The sequence below is a fragment of the Podarcis gaigeae genome, assembly GCF_964106915.1.
Source record: "Podarcis gaigeae genome assembly, chromosome: 14".
NCBI classification, from domain to species: domain Eukaryota; kingdom Metazoa; phylum Chordata; class Lepidosauria; order Squamata; family Lacertidae; genus Podarcis; species Podarcis gaigeae.
This window is the reverse complement of record NC_139690.1, coordinates 52,100,032-52,118,832: the sequence shown is the minus strand read 5'-3', so window position 1 is coordinate 52,118,832 and position 18,801 is coordinate 52,100,032. Positions and strand designations below refer to the sequence as shown.

The following is an 18,801-nucleotide window of genomic DNA, read 5'->3' as shown; positions in this document are numbered from 1 at the left end:
AGCATTACTGGGTTAGAAGGTGACCTTGCCTCTTAGTCGCACAGGGAAGGCTGCCTTTGGAGCTTTTCCAGGGCTAAAGTAGTAAAGCTGTTTCTGATAGCATGACAGGAGAAGGAGGGGGTCCTTGGCTCAGGTGACGGAGGAGGCAAGGAGCCTTTTAAGCCACAGGAGGGAGAGGGGACCCGGTAGATCCCCGCCAGGCATCTGGGCTGACCCAGCCGCTAAAGTCAGGTTACCAGACATCCCCGTTTCCCGGGGACAGTCCCCAGATTTACAAATCAGTCCCCTGACAAGATCCATCCATTCCGACTTTCCTGGATTCCTTGAAAAAAAAATCTGGTAACCTTAAGCTAAAGGCGTTTCCTCGAATGGGGTTGTTCTGGGTTCTTGCCCAGCCCAGCTGCCTGCAGTGCCAAAAAGAGGGCTCAGATTTGCACTGAATTGGCCCGTGATGCTCTAAATCAGCCTTTCTCAACCTGTGGGTCCCCAGATGTTGTTGAACTACAACTCCCATCACCCCTAGCTAGCAAGGCCAGAGCTCAGGGATGATGGGAGTTGTAGTCCAACAACATCTGGGGACCCACAGGTTGAAAACTGCTGCTCTAGAGATATATATCAAGGCATGAAGGAAACTTCTTCAGCTTGAGGGCCTCATTTCTTTCTGGCAAGTCATCTCCTCTCAGTCTCCTCTTTCCCTGGCTAAACGTACCCAATTCCCTCGACCATTCCTCATCAGGCTTGGTTTCCCGACCCTCGATCATCTTGGTCTCCCCTCCTCCAAACACCTTCCGGTTTGTCGAAATCCATCTTAAATTGTGGCGCCCAGAACAGGACACAGGACTCCAGGTGTGGTCTGACCGAGGCAGAACAGAGCGGATGATGGACTACGCCGTAATGGCAAAACTAACTCGGAAGCTCAGGAATCGAGAAGAGATCTGGGGGGAAAAAGAATGGGAAAAGTTTATAATGTATATACAAGATTATTGTAAGCAGGTTAAAACACTGGCAGGATTTTAAACACACTTGCAACGTAACAGTATGTATAGATAATTCAGAAAGAGGAAAATTGTAGTGATATGCCAGGCATGTCCAAAGTCCATTTTGGGGGCCTAATCCGGCCCCCTGGCCGGTTTAATCCGCCCCTGTCGTAGTTTATTTCTTGGGGTCAAATCCTAAAAAAAGCTCAACAGCAACTTCAATCCTAAAAAAAGCTCAGTAACTTTGGTCGGACCTCATGCATGTTCACTTCATTAAATCTGGGCACCCCTGTGATATGCAGTTGAAAACAGGATTAATAGGGCCCATGGAAGGGATGATTCAGAATATTCTTGACATTTGGACTCAGAATGGTTTTTGTGGTATGTTTATATTTTTGAAAATTAAAACAAAAACTTAAAAAAAAAGTCAGAACAGAGCAGGACTATATGCTACTGAGCCATACGTTGATTGGATTTAAGTTCAAACCTTTTTGCGCAAACAGCCTTAAGCAAGCCACACACCTCCATTCACAGCTTCTAGCTTCTGCAATGGGCGGATAACAGGGCTGGCCTGCTTTCCAAGATTGTTGTAAGGGCTGGTGAGATGTTGTGAAGCGATCCTTCCCCTTACTCCCCAGCACGCCTTGTCTTTAGCTGTAGGGCTGCCCCAGGGATAAGGAGGGGCTCAAATATCCCTTCATCCCTGACCGTTGGCCGAGCTAGCCAGAACTAGACTCCAACAGCATCTGAAGGGCTTCAGGTTCCCCTGGGCAGTGTGAATTGGTTCCCCTGTCCCCGTGCAGGATTTACATATAAGCTAAACAAGCTCTAGCTTAGGGCCACACTCTCTTGGGGGCCCCCAAAAAAATTACAGGGAAAAAAACCTGGATGTACATTTCCAAAATATAAGATAAAAATACAAATAAAATAAAACCTACGTACAGCAACAGTGTTTTGTGTTGTGCAGGCTCCTATGATGTAAGTCATGGGCCCCGCCTGCTAGCCTGCTCCCTAAAATATCACTGGTTTGCTCCTTCCTATATATAGGGTGCCTACATTTTGCATGGACTGGTTGCACGGCACCATGCGCAAATGTCTTTAGATACCTATTAGGTCCATAAATTACCAAATACCATATACAGTGGACCCTCCAGATACGAGCTTAATTCGTTCCAGGGGTCCATACCTATCCTGAATAGTCCGTATCTAGAGGCACTGCTTCTGTGCACATGTGCGGTGCAATAGAGCGCTTCTGAGCATGCGCAAAGTGTGCAGAGTGCTTTTGTGCATGTGCGCACAGCGAACCTGGAACTATGCACTTCTGGGTTAGCCGAATTCGCAACCCGAGGTACCACTGTATTCAACACAAAAAACAGTGGCAATTTGTTGTTGACAAAGGACAGCTGGACATATAAAGGGCCCCATTACCTTCAGTAGCTTAGGGCCTCATCAAACCTAAATCTAAATCACACCGATTCTTCTTTGTTAGATATGCCACAGAACGTGTATCCAGCGTTAATACGTGAAGGAGAGAAAGGAAGAGCCTCTAAGATGGGATGCTCAAAAAATTGTCTCTTTCTTTCCCAGCCACCCAACTAGAGAGACTCTGCTCAGCTGGGCCAAGCATTCCTGACGGGAGGAAATAATTTCATAGGAGTCCCAGATGGGTTGCATACTGTACACTGATTCATCGACCCGTCCAGAAATGCAGACTCCACCCCTCTGCTCTTGGCTCCCAAAGAGTTGCAGGAGATGCTGCTCACTCGCTTGAACGGATGCCGAGTCCATCTGGCACGCAGAAGTGGCTCTTCTGAGGTTACATTGAGAATATGAGTTTCAAGGCTGGCCTAAGAAAGTCGCGACCCCTCCCAAAACAGAAAGACAACTTCCAAAACCAATGGGGAAGTGTGATAGCTCTGCTGCAGACGGAGGAATCAGAATGGAGCTTGGTTTGCATGTTCAAGATAATAATAATAATAATAATAATAATAATAATAATAATAATAATAATAATAATAGTATATTTATACCTGCCCATCCGGCTGGGTTTCCCCAACCACTCTGGACAACTCCCAACAGAGTACTGAAAACAGAATAAACAGAATAAAACATTAAACTTTAAAAACTTCCCTTCAGATGTCTTATAAAAGTCAGATAGTTGTTTATTCCTTAACATTTGATGTCATTATTCCTCTGAGTATTTGCAACCCTCATTTTGATTGCTGTTCAAGTAAATTAATAATAATAATAATAATAATAATAATAATAATAATAATTCCCCAGCCACTTTGGGCGGCTTCCAGCAAAATATTAAAATACAATAATTCACCAAATATTAAAAGCTTCCCTAAACAGGGCTGCCTTCAGATGTCTTCTAAAAAAGTCAGATAGTTGTTTATTTCCTTGACATCTGGTGGGAGGGCGTTCCACAGGGTGGGCGCCACCACCAAGAAGGCCCTCTGCCTGGTTCCCTGTAACTTGGCTTCTTGCAGGGAGGGAACCGCCAGAAGGCCCTTGGAGCTGGATCTCAGTGTCCGTGCAGAACAATGGGGGTAGAGATGCTCCTTCAGGTATACTGGGTCTTTGAGGCTGTTTATGGCTTTCAAGGTCAACACCAACACTTTGAATTGTGCCCCGAAACATACTGGGATTAGTACCGTAATAATAGGGTTATCTGAAGACTTGTAATGAGAATTTTTCTACCTTTCTATATTTAGTTAAATTTTGAGGTATTTTGTGACGAGTTTCATTAGAACTGGAAAATATATAAAATGCTGTGATATAAAGGTTAATTTTGAAAGCCAAGAGGTGGGAGGGAAAGAAGTCGATAGGCTCCAAAGAGCCAAAGTGGTGAAGTGGATAATAATGATGTTGTCAGGGGTTCAGAAGGAGAGACACAGGAGGGGGAGCAAATGGAGAGTGAGGAGGAGGAGTACGAGGGAGGCGCAGGCAGTGACAGTGGCCAGAGTTATTCCACAAGCCTCTCTAGCGAATCGGAGGACTCACAGAAGGGAGCGCCGGTGGCCAGAGCGAAGGCGGCTCCAGGGGGGAAGCCCCAGGAGGAAGGGGCTAGCGGGGAGTCCCTGAGCAGCAGTTGGAAATCAGGACCAGCTTCTCCACCAGAGCGCAGTGGGGAGGGGGAGTCCCAGGAGTCGGGACCAGTGTCCTCACCACCAGAGGGAGGAGAGGAGTCAGGTTTGGCAACGCCCACATCAGGAAGCGGGGAAACGGTCAGAAGGAAAGTCACCGGCTGGGCGCGCGCGACAAGTTCAAATGTACAGGAGCGCGGCACAGCAGGGAGCCCGGAAAGGGAGCCAGGTCCTAAAGCCCGCCGGAGGGAGGGGCAAGACTCAGGAGGCTCAGCGTCAGAGGAGTCCAGGAAGGAGGGAACCCCAGAGGGCAGAAAGACCCAGCGAAGGAAAGAGCAGCGTAGGAGGTGGAGCCGGGCTAGAATCTTAAACTGGTGTGGGTGGAGCAGTGAGTCAGAGGGGACTTAGCCGGTCTAGCGTCGAGACGTGGGTCTGCGCGCCCAGACCTTGGAAATGGAAACTAAACTTTAATAAAGACTTTTGTATATAACGATACTGGGCGTTGGTCCTCTGTGAGCTGGGACCTAGCGGCAGTCCTGACAGTAAGTCCCCTCTCACCGTTTTCCACCAATTTTAAAACCTCGTGGAGTGTGGGAAAGCAGCGAGGGGTGAAGATTGGTGCTTTGCGAGCTCACGAAAACCAGGGAAATGACTACCGAAGAGAAGATAGCGAGTCTGCAAAACGCAGTGACGCAGCTGACTGCAGAAATTGCGGCGTCCAGAAAGAAGGAGCAGGAAGCAGCTGTTACCTGCCAGGATCTGCGAACCAGGTTAGAAGTGCTAACTACACAGAGGCTACCGGCCACCAGACCAGAAGGGATTGGGCTGGGGAACAGAGGAGGGAGCCTTGTGTCTCACCTCAATGGGGACCTGCAGGAGTATCCTAACTTTAGAGCAGATGTACTATATGCACTGCAGCTGCTTGACAAGGACTTTAAAAATGAGGAAGAAAGAGTGGGATTTATTGTTTCGCATTTACGGGGAGAGGCGAAAACGTGGCTGCGCAATCTCTGGAGAGATAAGGATCCAGCCCTCCAAGATGCGGGTGCCTTCCTTAAAGTGATGGATGCGTGTTTTTTGTCTGAGATTGATGTGGATATCGCTAGGAAACAGATTCACGGACTAAGACAAGGTAGAGCCACTGTAAGGCAATATCACTCATGCTTTCTTGCATTGGTGAACGCACTGGGGTGGGAGAGAGATTCGCCTGCCGTCAGAGATCTGTTCTGGGAGGGGCTGAACGGAGCTGTGAAAGACGAAATTGCAAGGGGGGAGAGACCCCAAACCACCAAGGACATTGTGGAGAGGGCACTCACCATTGGGGTTAGGCTGGAAGGACGCTCTTGGGACAAAGAGGAAGGGCATTGGGGCCGCACGCCAACGAAAGCACCACCCCCCTTTCCCAAGGAAGCGGCGCGCGCTCGATCCATGCCTCCGCTGGGAGGAGGAGAGGAGCCGATGGAGATAGGTGGTGCTAAGGCTCAGTCCACAGCCAGAGCCTTAACGCCGGGAGCAGTCAAAATGAAGCCTCCTAGAGGGACCAGGAAGTGCTACATCTGCGACAGTGCTCAGCACATGGCGAAAGAGTGTCCCCAGCGGTTTCACAAGCACACTGCAGCCGCAGCGACAGTAACAGAAGCAGTTCAGCAGAGTGAATCACAGCAGGAAAACTCCACTGTCTGGCTGGAAATGGAGTCACTGGGGGCCAGCCAGACAAGTCAGTGAAGCAATCCCCAGTAATGTTACAGCCCACAGACCCCCTCCCACCCAAACCAGTAGTGCAGCTCACCGCATCCCTTCAACTTCCCAATGGGCTCGCTGTGGAAATCCCCATTACGATTGACTCTGGGAGCAATGCAGATTTTATAGGCATGGACTTCATCCAGCAACATGGCATAGCCCTTCTGCCAGCGACGGTACCTCTGAACGTCGTCACGGTGGACGGCAGGGAGCTACTGGGAGGGCAAGTGCTGCAGCAGACGCCGCCAATGGTGATGCGCATTGGTAATCACCGCGAAGTCATCAGCTTCAACGTCACCCGCCTGTCAGACACGCCCATTGTGTTGGGCATGAGTTGGCTGGATAGGCACAGCCCGGCATTAGCTTGGTACCAGCGGCAACTGACCTTCGGCTCCTCCTACTGCGCAGAACACTGCATCCTGGCTGACTTGGACGATGAGGGGCACGAGGATGGACCACAGCTGAACTTGGGCATGTTGCAAGCGGTACCTAACAAGTACAAAGAGTTTTTGGAGGTCTTCTGTGAGAAAGAAGCGGACAAGCTGCCTCCCCACAGACCCTACGACTGCAAGATTGACCTCCTGCCGGGGGCGACGCTCCCGACGGGGAAGCTGTATTCCATGTCTGAGGATGAATTGCAGGAGCTCAGGGAGTTCATAGATCACAACTTGAAGCGGGGATTCATCCGAGAGTCCAAGGCGGTGGGGGGCAGCCCTATATTCTTTGTAAAGAAGCGGGACACGCCCCAAAAGAGGCTTGTAGTTGATTACCGCGTCTTAAATGCGAAAACCAAGCCCTCAGCCTTCCCCATGCCCAAGATCGATGACCTGCTGGCGACGGTGCGGAAGGGGCGCATCTTTACCAAGTTGGATCTACGCGGAGCGTACAATCTCATACGCGTGAGGGAGGGTGACGAGTGGAAGACGGCCATGTTTACGCCGCTGGGCACCTATGAATATAGAGTTATGCCTTTTGGATTACAAAATGGCTCCCACTGTTTTCAAGCATTCATGCATCATGTCTTGGCGGATCTTCTCTACAAGAAGTGCGTCTGCTTCCTGGACGACATCCTCATCTTCTCGGAGTCGCCGGAGGCTCACGAGAGAGATGTCAGGGAAGTACTGCAGCGGCTGCGGGAGCACCGGCTTTACACCAAGCTGGAGAAGTGCCAGTTCGACAAGACGGAGGTGGACTTCCTGGGCTACAAACTGTCCGACAAGGGACTCGCCATGGACAGTACCAAGGTACGGGCAGTGCTGGACTGGAAGAGCCCACGCAATCGAAAGGAAGTCCAGAGGTTTGTCGGCTTTGCCAACTTTTATCGCAAGTTCATCAAAGGTTTCGCCATGCAGACAGCGGCCATCACTGACACCCTCAGTTCCAAGAAGAAGTTCATCTGGACGGAGCAGGCAGAGCAGTCCTTTCGGAAGCTCAAGCACCTCTTCGCGTCCGAGGAACACCTGCTACACGTGAACCCCAGCAGGCCCATGAGAGTGGAGACGGACGCGTCAGACAGGGCCGTGGGGGCCGTCCTGTTGCAGCAAGACCACCAGGGGACTGGAGGCCGTGCGCTTTCTACTCCAGGAAACTCAGCAAGTCAGAGCAGAACTACACCATCTGGGACAGGGAGTTACTGGCCATACATGCAGCCTTCAAGGCGTGGCGGCATTTCCTCGTCGGGGCCAAACACACGGTGCAGGTCCGTACGGACCATAAGAACTTGGAGTACTGGCGCACGGCGAGGTTCCTGAACCAGAGACACATCCGCTGGGCGGAGTTCTTTGCAGATTTCGACTTCAGAATAGAATACATCCCTGGAAACAACAACATCATGGCGGACGCGCTGTCCAGGAAACCGCAGTATCTCGAAGAAGAGGCGCCGGTGGCGGCCAAGCATATTTTCGCACCAAAGGCGTGGGCATGCGCGTCAGCCACGGTGGACCTGGACGCGGTGCGTCGCGCGCTGCAGACGGACTCCTTCGCGCGAGCCAAGATGGAGGAGGTGCGTAGCGGCACGGCGAGGGACGACGACTTCCAAATACGCGACGGCCTGCTCATCCGCAAAGGAGCCCTCTACGTGCCGGGAGACAACCTCCGCGCGAGGGTCCTGCAACAGTTGCACGACGCGCCCAGCGCGGGACACTTCGGCAAGGAGAAGACAGTGGACCTAGTAGCCAGAGACTTTTGGTGGCCCAAGATGAGGGGGGATGTCGCGGAATACGTCAAGAGGTGCGACACCTGCCAAAGGGCCAAACCAGTACACCAGCCACCGGCGGGCCTGTTGGAACCGCTACAGACACCGTTCGAACCGTGGGAGAGGGTGGCCCTGGACTTTGTCACGGATCTGCCCAGCTCGAGAGGCAAGACGGCAGTACTCGTGGTAGTAGACTTGTTCACCAAGATGGCCCACTTCATTCCTTGCGCGAAGGTGGCCACAGCCGAGCAGACCGCCAAGCTGTTTCTAGACCACGTGTTCAAGGTGCACGGCCTACCACGGTCCATCCTGTCCGACAGGGGGCGCCAGTTCATATCCAACTTCTGGCAAAAGCTGATGGGTTTCCTGAACGTCAAGGTCAGCCTGGCGTCGGCGCGACACCCGCAGACTAACGGACAGGCGGAGAGAGTCAACACCATCATGCAGCAGTACCTGAGATGCTACGCGAACCAGCAGCCCTCGACCTGGGTGGACTACCTACCGCTAGCCGAGTTTGCCTACAACAACACGAAACACGTGTCCACGGGGGTGACACCGTTTTTCGCCAACAATGGGCGGCATCCCAGAACCTTCCCGGGTTTAGAGAAAGTGAGGGAGGGGGAGCCGCAGGGAGCAGAGGCCGTGGCAGCGGAGTTGCAGGAGATCCACGAGCAGCTCAGGAGGCAGTTAGAGATGGCGAAACAGGCTTACAAAGTGCAGGCAGACCGACACAGGAGGGTTGGGGAAGACATCCGGGTAGGAGACTGGGTCTGGTTAGCAGCCCAGGCAGTTCCGGCCAGATCGTTGGCCAAGAAGAAGCTCGGGCACAAGCAGCTAGGGCCTTACCAAGTAGAGGCGCAGATCAACCCAGTGGCCTTCCGGTTAACACTCCCGGAGGGGTCCAGAATGCACCCGGTCTTTCATAGATCAGTGCTCACACCCTACAAAGAGCCCCACAGGTTTCAGGCACCAGGGACAGCGCCAGACCCGCTCAGGGAAGCGCCCAAAAAGGGGGGGTCGCCGAGAAGGGGGCCACTCAACGAAGCCACAGAGATTTTGGACTCAAGGTGGGGGGAGGACGGGATTGAATATCTTCTCGCCACAGAGGACACCCCGGCCAGCGCCAACAGGTGGGTGCCGGATTACGCATTGGAGGAGCAGTTGCTCAAGGAAGAATTCCATACACTTTTCCCGCACAAGCCTATGCCGGCGGGCTTTTTCGATGATTGTCTGTTCACACCCACACTCTCGGCCAGCACTTTCCGGGGTTTCTCGTCAGCGGAGGACTCGGCTCCGGGAGGCAGCTCCCCAGAGGGCTCGCTCTCAGGTTTTGGCACGGGGGGATCTTATTGGTGGGAGGACCAACCCGAAGTGGGAAGGCGCAGAGACATGCCGGAGGGACCCTGGGAAGTGGCGTCACCTCAGGCGACAGGGGGAGAAGAGGTCGTGAGTGATGTGGGGGCGGCCTCAGATTTCGAACACACCGCCCAGGAGAAGGAAGCGGAGGGATTCGCAGTCGACGAGCCCATGGAGGACTTTCCGGACTTATCACGATGGCTGCATGCCTCGGGGGACGAACTGTATCCTGAACTCACCCCGACAACTCTAGAGCGCCCGGAACCCGCACCTGAAGAGGGGGAGGGGGGAAGGGGGGCTTCGAGGGGGGGATGGATGTCAGGGGTTCAGAAGGAGAGACACAGGAGGGGGAGCAAATGGAGACTGAGGAGGAGGAGTACGAGGGAGGCGCAGGCAGTGACAGTGGCCAGAGTTATTCCACAAGCCTCTCTAGCGAATCGGAGGACTCACAGAAGGGAGCGCCGGTGGCCAGAGCGAAGGCGGCTCCAGGGGGGAAGCCCCAGGAGGAAGGGGCTAGCGGGGAGTCCCTGAGCAGCAGTTGGAAATCAGGACCAGCTTCTCCACCAGAGCGCAGTGGGGAGGGGGAGTCCCAGGAGTCGGGACCAGTGTCCTCACCACCAGAGGGAGGAGAGGAGTCAGGTTTGGCAACGCCCACATCAGGAAGCGGGGAAACGGTCAGAAGGAAAGTCACCGGCTGGGCGCGCGCGACAAGTTCAAATGTACAGGAGCGCGGCACAGCAGGGAGCCCGGAAAGGGAGCCAGGTCCTAAAGCCCGCCGGAGGGAGGGGCAAGACTCAGGAGGCTCAGCGTCAGAGGAGTCCAGGAAGGAGGGAACCCCAGAGGGCAGAAAGACCCAGCGAAGGAAAGAGCAGCGTAGGAGGTGGAGCCGGGCTAGAATCTTAAACTGGTGTGGGTGGAGCAGTGAGTCAGAGGGGACTTAGCCGGTCTAGCGTCGAGACGTGGGTCTGCACGCCCAGACCTTGGAAATGGAAACTAAACTTTAATAAAGACTTTTGTATATAACGATACTGGGCGTTGGTCCTCTGTGAGCTGGGACCTAGCGGCAGTCCTGACAGATGTGATTAAAGGTAAAGGTAAAGGGACCCCTGACCATTAGGTCCAGTCACAGACGACTCTGGGGTTGCAGCGTTCATCTCGCTTTACTGGCCAAGGGAGCCGACATTTGTCGGCAGACAGTTTTTCCGGGTCATGTGGCCAGCATGACTAAGCCACTTCTGGCGAACCAGAGCAGCGCACGGAAACGCTGTTTACCTTCCCGCCAGAGCGGTACCTATTTATCTACTTGCACTTTGACGTGCTTTTGAACTGGTAGGTTGGCAGGAGCAGGGACCGAGCAACGGGAGCTCACCCCGTCGCGGGGATTCGAACCGCCAACCTTCTGATCGGCAAGTCCTAGGCTCTGTGGTTTAACCCACAGCGCCACCCGCCAGTGGCATAGCATGGGGGTGCAGGGGGGGGGCCGGCCGCACTGGGCGCAACATCTGGGGGTTAGGGTTAGGGGGCACAAATCCACGGGTTAGGGGGCGCAAATTACTTGCCTTGCCCCGGGTGCTGACAACCCACGCTACGCCACTGCCACCCGCGTCCCAATGATGTGATTATATATGCTTAAATTGAAAATGAATAAAAATTATTTGGGGGGGGATAATTTTCTCTTTTGGAGTTTCTGCCTTTCTTCCAAGCCTGCTGACCCTCTCTTTCTCCCCCCTCCGCAGTCTTGACCCATGACCGCCTCCGCCACGATGTTCTACCGCTCTCCCTCGGCCATGTCGCCGCCGCCCAAAGGCAAGTTCAAGCGGCAGAGCCGGATCTTCTCCCAGGTCTTGCACCGGACTCTGAGCTACAAGGACCGCCTCTCTGTGGCCGCTGGCCCGGCGGAGGGCGGCGAGGACCCCTCCGAGCTCTCCACCCAGGCCTCGGCCCCCGGGGTGCTCAAGATCTTCGGGGGCGCCGTCTGCACAGGGGCCCACTACAAGAGCGTCCTGGCCACGGCCAGCTCCAGCGCCCGGGAGCTGGCCAAGGAGGCCCTTGAGCGCTACGGGCTGAGCCAGGTCAGCGCGGGGCGCTACGTCCTCTGCGACGTTGTCGGGCGGTTCGGGGGCCCTGAGAGGCAGTGGCAGATGGAGGGGCTGAGGGTCCTGCAGGACCACGAGAAGCCGCTGCTGATCCAGGAGCTGTGGAAGCCGCGCGAAGGATGCTCCCGGAGGCTGGAGCTCCGTAAGCGGGCGGAGGTGGAAGAGCTGGCCTCCCGGGACAAAGACACCGTCACGGCAGGTGAGAAAGAAGACCCTAGGTCATTTGGGTTAGTAGTAGTAGTAGTAGTAGTGGTAGGCTTCTGGGGGTCCAGGATGGAAGAAGAGAAGAAGAAGAATTTGGATTTGCTATCCCGCTTTATCACTACCCAAAGGAGTCTCAAAGCGGCTCACATTCTCCTTTCCCTTCCTCTACCACAACAAACACTCTGTGAGGTGAGTGGGGCTGAGAGACTTCAGAGAAGTCTGACTGGCCCAAGGTCACCCAGCAGCTGCATGTGGAGGAGCAGAGACGCGAACCCGGTTCACCAGATTACGAGTCTACCACTCTTAACCACTGCACCACACTGGAAAATATGCCCAGGAAGGCCACCACTTTCCCAAGACACCAGGGCGTCTCTCTGGTGCTCACTCTCTGGCTGTAAATCTTCCTCAGTCCAGAGAGACCGGTGATAAGCGACCCCTCTCTCCTGAGAGGAGCACGGTCATCTTCTGGCATCTCATTGCAGAAGAAAGAGTCAATCAGTAGCTCTAAAACTACTTTATTAACAGTCTATTTACAAAGAATCCATCAGCATGTTTGTGCTCTCTCAGCACCAGTACAGAACAGCATCACATACAGAAGTGAAACTAAACTCTTCAGCAATATTCCAACAGTCCTGAGACTTCCTGTCTCATGCTCTCAGACACTCACAACAACATAGTGCTACTTGCTGAGGTAGATAAAAATCCTAACAGGAGGTAGGTCAATTCTGTGTCCAGGGCGGCTGCCCTACCAAGCTCCATCTGGTATACTGGCTGAGACCATACCCTCCAATATTTCTCTGATGAAAATAGGGACATCCTATCCAATAATAATAATAATAATAATAATAATAATAATAATAATACAGTGGTACCTCTGGTTGCGAACGGGATCCATTCTGGAGCCCCGTTCGCAACATGAGCAGAATGCAACGTGCGTGGGTCGCGATTCACTGCTTCTGTGCATGTGTGTGACGTCATTTTGAGCGCCTGCACATGCGCAAGCGGCGAAACCCGGAAGTAACCCTTTCCAGTACTTCCGGGTCGCCGCGGGATGCAACCTGAAAAGACATAACCTGATCCAAATGTAACAAGAGGTATGACTGTAATAATAGTTGTTGTTGTTTTATTACAGTGGTACCTTGGTTCTCAAACACCTTGGTACTCAAACAATTTGGAAGCTGCTTGTGAACTTTCTTTGGAAGCCGAACGTGCTCCGTTTTGAGTGCCACGCTTCCATTTTGAGTGTTACTCTGAGGTCTGTCTGTTTTTGCTATTTATTTTGCATTTTTGTTTTTGCGGCTCTTTTTGTTTTTGTGACTGTGTGGAACCCAGTCCAGATACTGATTGATTGATTGATTGATTGATTGATTGTGTGACTGCAATACATTGATTGTTGCTTTTGTTTTATGGATCAATGGTCTTGTTAGGTAAAATTCATGTTAAATTGCTGTTTTAGGGGTTGCTTTTAAAAGTCTGGAACACAACATTTCCAGGGAAGCCACAAGTCACATATTTGGGTGCAGCACAGAGCAGCCGTTGTTCTGTGTCTCCAGCTCCCAGCATCAGCCAGAAAGCCACATAGTCCACTCTCTTATACACAACCCACCTTGGTCTACTCTTCTCCATCTATGCAGTGACATTTCTATGGGAAAAAATCCACATGCATGGGAAGATGGGCTGGGGAATCGGTTTGGGTCGCAAACACCAGGGAGAACCACCGCTGGTCTCTCGCCTGCTTCACATGCCTTCAGTCTGCTTTGTTTTCACATTACTCTGCAATTATTTCTGTCTGTCTGTCCAGAAATGCAAACTTTGGGGGAAAACTGCATTGTGCAATATGTATTTAAATATGTATTACTAAACCTGTTTTCGCACAAAGATGTGTTTTCCGAATGCACTTTGAGGCCTGATTTGAGCAGAGGAGTACAGTATCCAAGGCATAATATTTGGCTGGTGGTTGCAATGTTTTCCGATCTGTGAATTAACCCTGGTTTATGCGAATCAGGCCAATTCACAAATCTAATCCCTTCACCCCTGGACTGGGCTCTCCTCCTTTGCACGTTCCACTTTCCCAGGCATTTCCCTCCCACAACCAGCGATGGCAAAGAGACCCCGGCCGCTTTCTGTACCTTCTGTGAAAACGCCACCTGTTCCTTTTTTCCCTGCTAAGATAATGAGTTTTCCTGTGGCCTGCCTGGCCCTTTTAGGTCACGAAGACCATCAACATGTTTTCAGGAAACGAATCTGAGCAAACTCCCCGCCTGTTTTTATTGCTTTAGCAGGCAAGTGTAGCTCTGGGGCCAAGTTCTCTGTTGGCAACCGGAATTACGTTTCTGCAGCAGCAGTGGGAACGTGGCCTCTGATGGATCCGGCTTCAGAATCGAATGTACGCTGCACAAAAATAAGTGCATTTGCTTTACCTTACATGAACGTTAGACGTCACCCCTCAAAGATAACCAATCTGTGGAACCTGAGCTTCTCCAAGGAGTTGGGGGGCAGCCTCTGTGCGTGTGCAGAATGCAGACATTTGTAATGCCAATGAGTATTTGGGCAAACCTGATTGGAGCAAAAACGAGTCAGTGCTTCTGGCTTGCACAGTTTTTAAAGATTTGAGAAGTGGGGTTCTTTTGTTGTTGTTTAGTTGTTTAGTCGTGTCCGACTTTTGTGACCCCTGGACCAGAGCACGCCAGGCACTCCTGTCTTCCACTGCGTCCCGCAGTTTGGTCAAACTCATGCTGGCAGCCTCAAGAACACTGTCCCACCATCTCGTCCTCTGTCGTCCCCTTCTCCTTGTGCCCTCCATCTTTCCCAACATCAGGGTCTTTTCCAGGAAGTCTTCTTGTGAAGTCTTGGAGCCTCAGCTTCAGGATCTGTCCTTGCAGTGAGCACTCAGGGCTGATTTCCTTCAGAATGGAGAGGTTTGATCTTCTTGCAGTCCATGGGACTCTCAAGAGTCTCCTCCAGCGCCATAATTCAAAAGCATCAATTCTTCGGCGATCAGCCTTCTCGATGGTCCAGCTCTCACTTCCATACATCACTACTGGGAAAACCATAGGTTTAACTATACGGACCTCCATGAACAAAGACAACAGGAATATAAAAGTGGGGTTATTACTCCTCTATTATTGTCCACGCCGGGTCGCTCAACCATTGCTACCATGTCCTTTCTTTTAGCAGATCAAGATGACCAGGTGACAGCAAAAACTGCAAGGTTTTTAGTGGGGAAAATTAGAATAACATCTGTTACTTGGTAATTGATGTAAACCCCCATAATGTTTTTCCCCCCTATAGTTAATTCCCCCCTTTATCTTCAGTCCATTTCTTTTTTATTTTATTGCTATGGCTAGTGGCTGGTGCATATTCTGTTCTGTTCTAAGTAGCAGCATACAAAATTGTTCTGTGCATAGTTCAACTGTGGAACTCCCTGTTGCAGGAGACCAGTGATGGCCACCAACTTGGAGGGCTTTAAAAGAGGTTTGGACAAGTTCATGGAGAAGGGAGAACTATCGATGGCTCCTAGCAAGGATGATCAATGCTTCCGAATATTAGTTGCTGGAAACCACAGGAGGAGAGAGGGTTCTCGCACTAGGGTCCTGCTTGCTGGTTTCCCGCTGGGGCATTTGGTCGGCCACAGTGAGAACAGGATACTGGACTAGATGGGCCAGTGGCCTGATCCAGTTTTCTTATATTCTTACAACTAGCAGCAGCTCTTGAGGGCTAAAGGCAGGGGACCCTGCCAGTCCTACTTCGCGGGGATTGTACATTTCCGCGCACAATTCAAAGTGTTGTTGCTGACCTTCAAAGCCCCTAAACGGCCTCAGTCCTGTATCCCTGAAGAAGCGTCTCCACCCCCATCGTTCAGCCCGGACACTGAGATCCAGTGTCGAGGGCCTTCTGGCGGTTCCCTCACTGCAAGATGTGAGATTACAGAGGGCCTTCTTGGTAGTGGCACCCACCCTGTGGAATGCCCTCCCACCAGATGTCAAGGAAATAAACAACTATCTGACTTTTAGAAGACATCTGAAGGCAGCCCTGTTCAGGGAAGTTTTTAATGACTGGTGTTTTAATGTATTTTTAATCTTTTTCAGAAGCCGTCCAGAGTGGCTGGGGAAACCCATGCAGGTGGGCAGGGTATAAATAATAAAATTATTATTATTATTATTATTATTATTATTATTATTATCAATGACAAATTACAGTGGACGCTTGGGTTGCAAACAGAATCTGTGCTGGAAGCACGATCGCAACCCGCAGCGCCCGCAACCCGCAGCGCCGCATCCGTGCAGGTCACAATTTGGCGCTTCCCCGCATGCACAAAGCATGATTTAGCACTTCTGCACATGCGCAAGTGCCAAAACCCAGAAGTAACCCGTTCCGGTACTTCTGGGTTCAGCGCGGTTCACAACCCGAAATCGCACAACCTGAAGCATCTGTAACCCGAGGTATGACTGTACAGTGGTACCTCGGGTTAAGTACTTAATTCGTTCCGGAGGTCCATACTTAACCTGAAACTGTTCTTAACCTGAAGCACTACTTTAGCTAATGGGGCCTCCTGCTGCCGCTGCGCCGCAGTTCCTAAACTGAAGCACTATTTCTGGCCTAGCGGAGTCTGTAACCTGAAGCGTATGTAACCTGAAGCATATGTAACTGTCAGAGAACTGCCATCGGAGCTCAGGGGGGTGGAGAGGCTCCCGGATGCTGGGGAGGGAACCAGCAGGGAAAGAGGGAGAGCTTCCGCTGAGGAAGGAGGGAAGGAGGAGGAGTCAGAGAGAAGGCTCAGGGACGCTTCCAGCGAGACCAGTGGAGAGAGCTCAGGACCTCCCCTTGGGACGCCCACTCTGCGCAGAAAGCTGTTGCGCAGGGAATCCAGGCGGAGACTCTCTGTCAAGGAGCTTTTATGTTGGAAGAAATTCAGGAAACGCCCACTGACGGATTCTGCCAGTGATTAAGACAGCCACGAAGTAAGGGCTGTCCGGTTAGGGAAAGTTTTAGCCAACTACTCAACTTGGAGCGGTTTGGCGCTTACACACAAGCAACCCCTTATCCCATTACAGTAACCCAAGGTACCACTGTATTAGTATTAAACCTGGGACCTCTCCCCCTTCTTCCATCCTGTACCTCCAAGCTATGGCACGGTGGTAGAGGCATAAGAGCCGTTATTGCTTGGGCAACGACACTCCTCTGCTTTTCCTATCACCCTCTGGGATCAACGTTGCAGCTGCTGGATATAAGGAGCAGTTTTGTCAACGGGGCTTCAGTGGGGAGGGAGGATAAGACCTTGCGCACGCGAAGGGGATTCCACTCTGGGAAGCTGATCCGTCAACTGAAGGGTGAGAGACTTAAGCTCATCTTTTCTCCTGGCTGTGGCAGCAGGTGGGTGGAGGACGGCAGAAACGGGCTGGGGGGGAGAGCTGATCAGCCGATTAGGATCACGGGTGACTTAGCAGGCAGGACTCCGAAGGCATTTTGCTGGAAGGTTGCAGATAGGGAGCGAGCCCTGATGGGATGGACCTGGAAGGTGGACCTTCGCCTTCCAGAGACAGCCTAGGAATCATTCTTCAGCCTTAGGGAGGTGACAGCTAACCCAAAGATTGCAGCTTGCCGGAAGCAAATCCCATCCCCAGAATTCTTTGTTTATTTATTTCTAATTTAATGTGCTTATAGCCCACCTTTCTCTCCCAGGCAGCTCGCAACGCTTAAAAACAGCATTGTGGAATACAGAGCAACAAAACAATCTAGTTCAAAACAATACAGTGGTACCTTGGTTCCCGAACGGCTTGGCTCCAGAACGCCTCACACCCGGAAGTAAATGTTCTGGTTTGCGAGCGTTTTTGGGGAAGCCGAACATCCGTTTGGGCTGTCAACATTGTTTCCGAGGCCAATCAGCCCACCAGAAGCTGCTCCTCTGTTTGCGAATGTTTTGGAGGTCGAACGGACTTCCGGAACGGATTGGGTTCAGGAAGCAAAGTACCACTGTAATTAAAACACATCTGAAGACATTTAGAGCCAGCCATTAAAGCACAGTTTCCTCTGAGAAGCAGCCCAGTAGGTCAGCCTCATTTGCACCTTGCTTTTCAGAAGAAGGTCTTGGCCTGCTTGTGAAAGGATGACAGAGAGGGAGCCGGCCTGACCTCTCTTGGAGGAAATCCCACAATATGGGGGCAGCCACAGAAAAGTCCCTGTCTCATTTCACGCCCGACCACGCCTCTGATGATGGTGGGACCAAGGGAAGGAGTCCAGCAGAGGATCTTAGCATCCAACCAGCAGTCTGGAAGGTGCTATCCTGCAACATCTGAAGGTCCACAGCCCCCTCATCCCTCTCCCGCAGACTGCATGCTCTGGTTATCTCTCGCTTAGAGATGTGAGGTTAGAGGGAACCAGGCAGAGGGCCTTTTCGGTGGTGGCACCCACCCTGTGGAACACCCTCCCACCAGATGTCAAAGAGAAAAACAACTACCAGACTTTTAGAAGACACCTGAAGGCAGCCCTGTTTAGGGAAGCTTTTAATGTTTAATAGGTTATTGTTTTTTATTATTCTGTTGGAAACCCAGCCAGATGGGTGGGGTATAAATAAATTATTACTATTATTATTATTATTATTATTATTATTATTATTATTTCTTCACTTTGGCAGCCCAATTTAGGACAGGGCGGAGAGTGGAGGCCTGGGGGTTGCTCCTACGTTGTAGAACACTTTGAGAATCAGGGCCCTTTCCAAATCAACCAGAGATTTTCCCGTCTCCATCGCTGACTCCGAACACTGGTGCATGTGTGTTTCGGGATTCAAGGACGTCTGTTTTCCGAGAGTCCTTTGCTGGTCTGTTTCCTTTCTGCCCCGGAGGGAGAAGCGCCCAGCAGATGTTCCCTGTCTCCTATCGTTGACGCATCGCACAAGCTGATAACTGGGGGCAGGACACTTATCCAAGCAAGAAGCAGATGTCAGGCAGGCGGGCAGGATTGCACCGCTTTTGTGACAAGCGCACAAAGGCAGCCACCGGCTCAGAAGGACATCCTGGCTGAAATCGGTTCGGCCACAGTCCTTGCATTTGTGCTGCCACCATCATCCTTGCTTGTTAACTCCACCCCCAGTTTTTAAAAAATAATGTTTATTAAGTCCTCCATTTTTACAATATTACATCATAACA

General features: G+C 51.8%; 1 protein-coding gene across 1 annotated transcript in view; it reads left to right on the top strand.

Annotated features, from left to right (window-relative positions):
* Positions 1-18,801, top strand: part of RADIL (Rap associating with DIL domain) — a 76,514-nt gene that overhangs the window by 11,324 nt on the left and 46,389 nt on the right. Inside the window, exon 2 of the mRNA XM_083711334.1 lies at positions 11,093-11,651. Within this exon, the coding sequence (XP_083567460.1) occupies positions 11,102-11,651 (550 nt within the window). The 5' untranslated portion in view covers positions 11,093-11,101. The remainder of the gene's footprint in view (positions 1-11,092; positions 11,652-18,801) is intronic.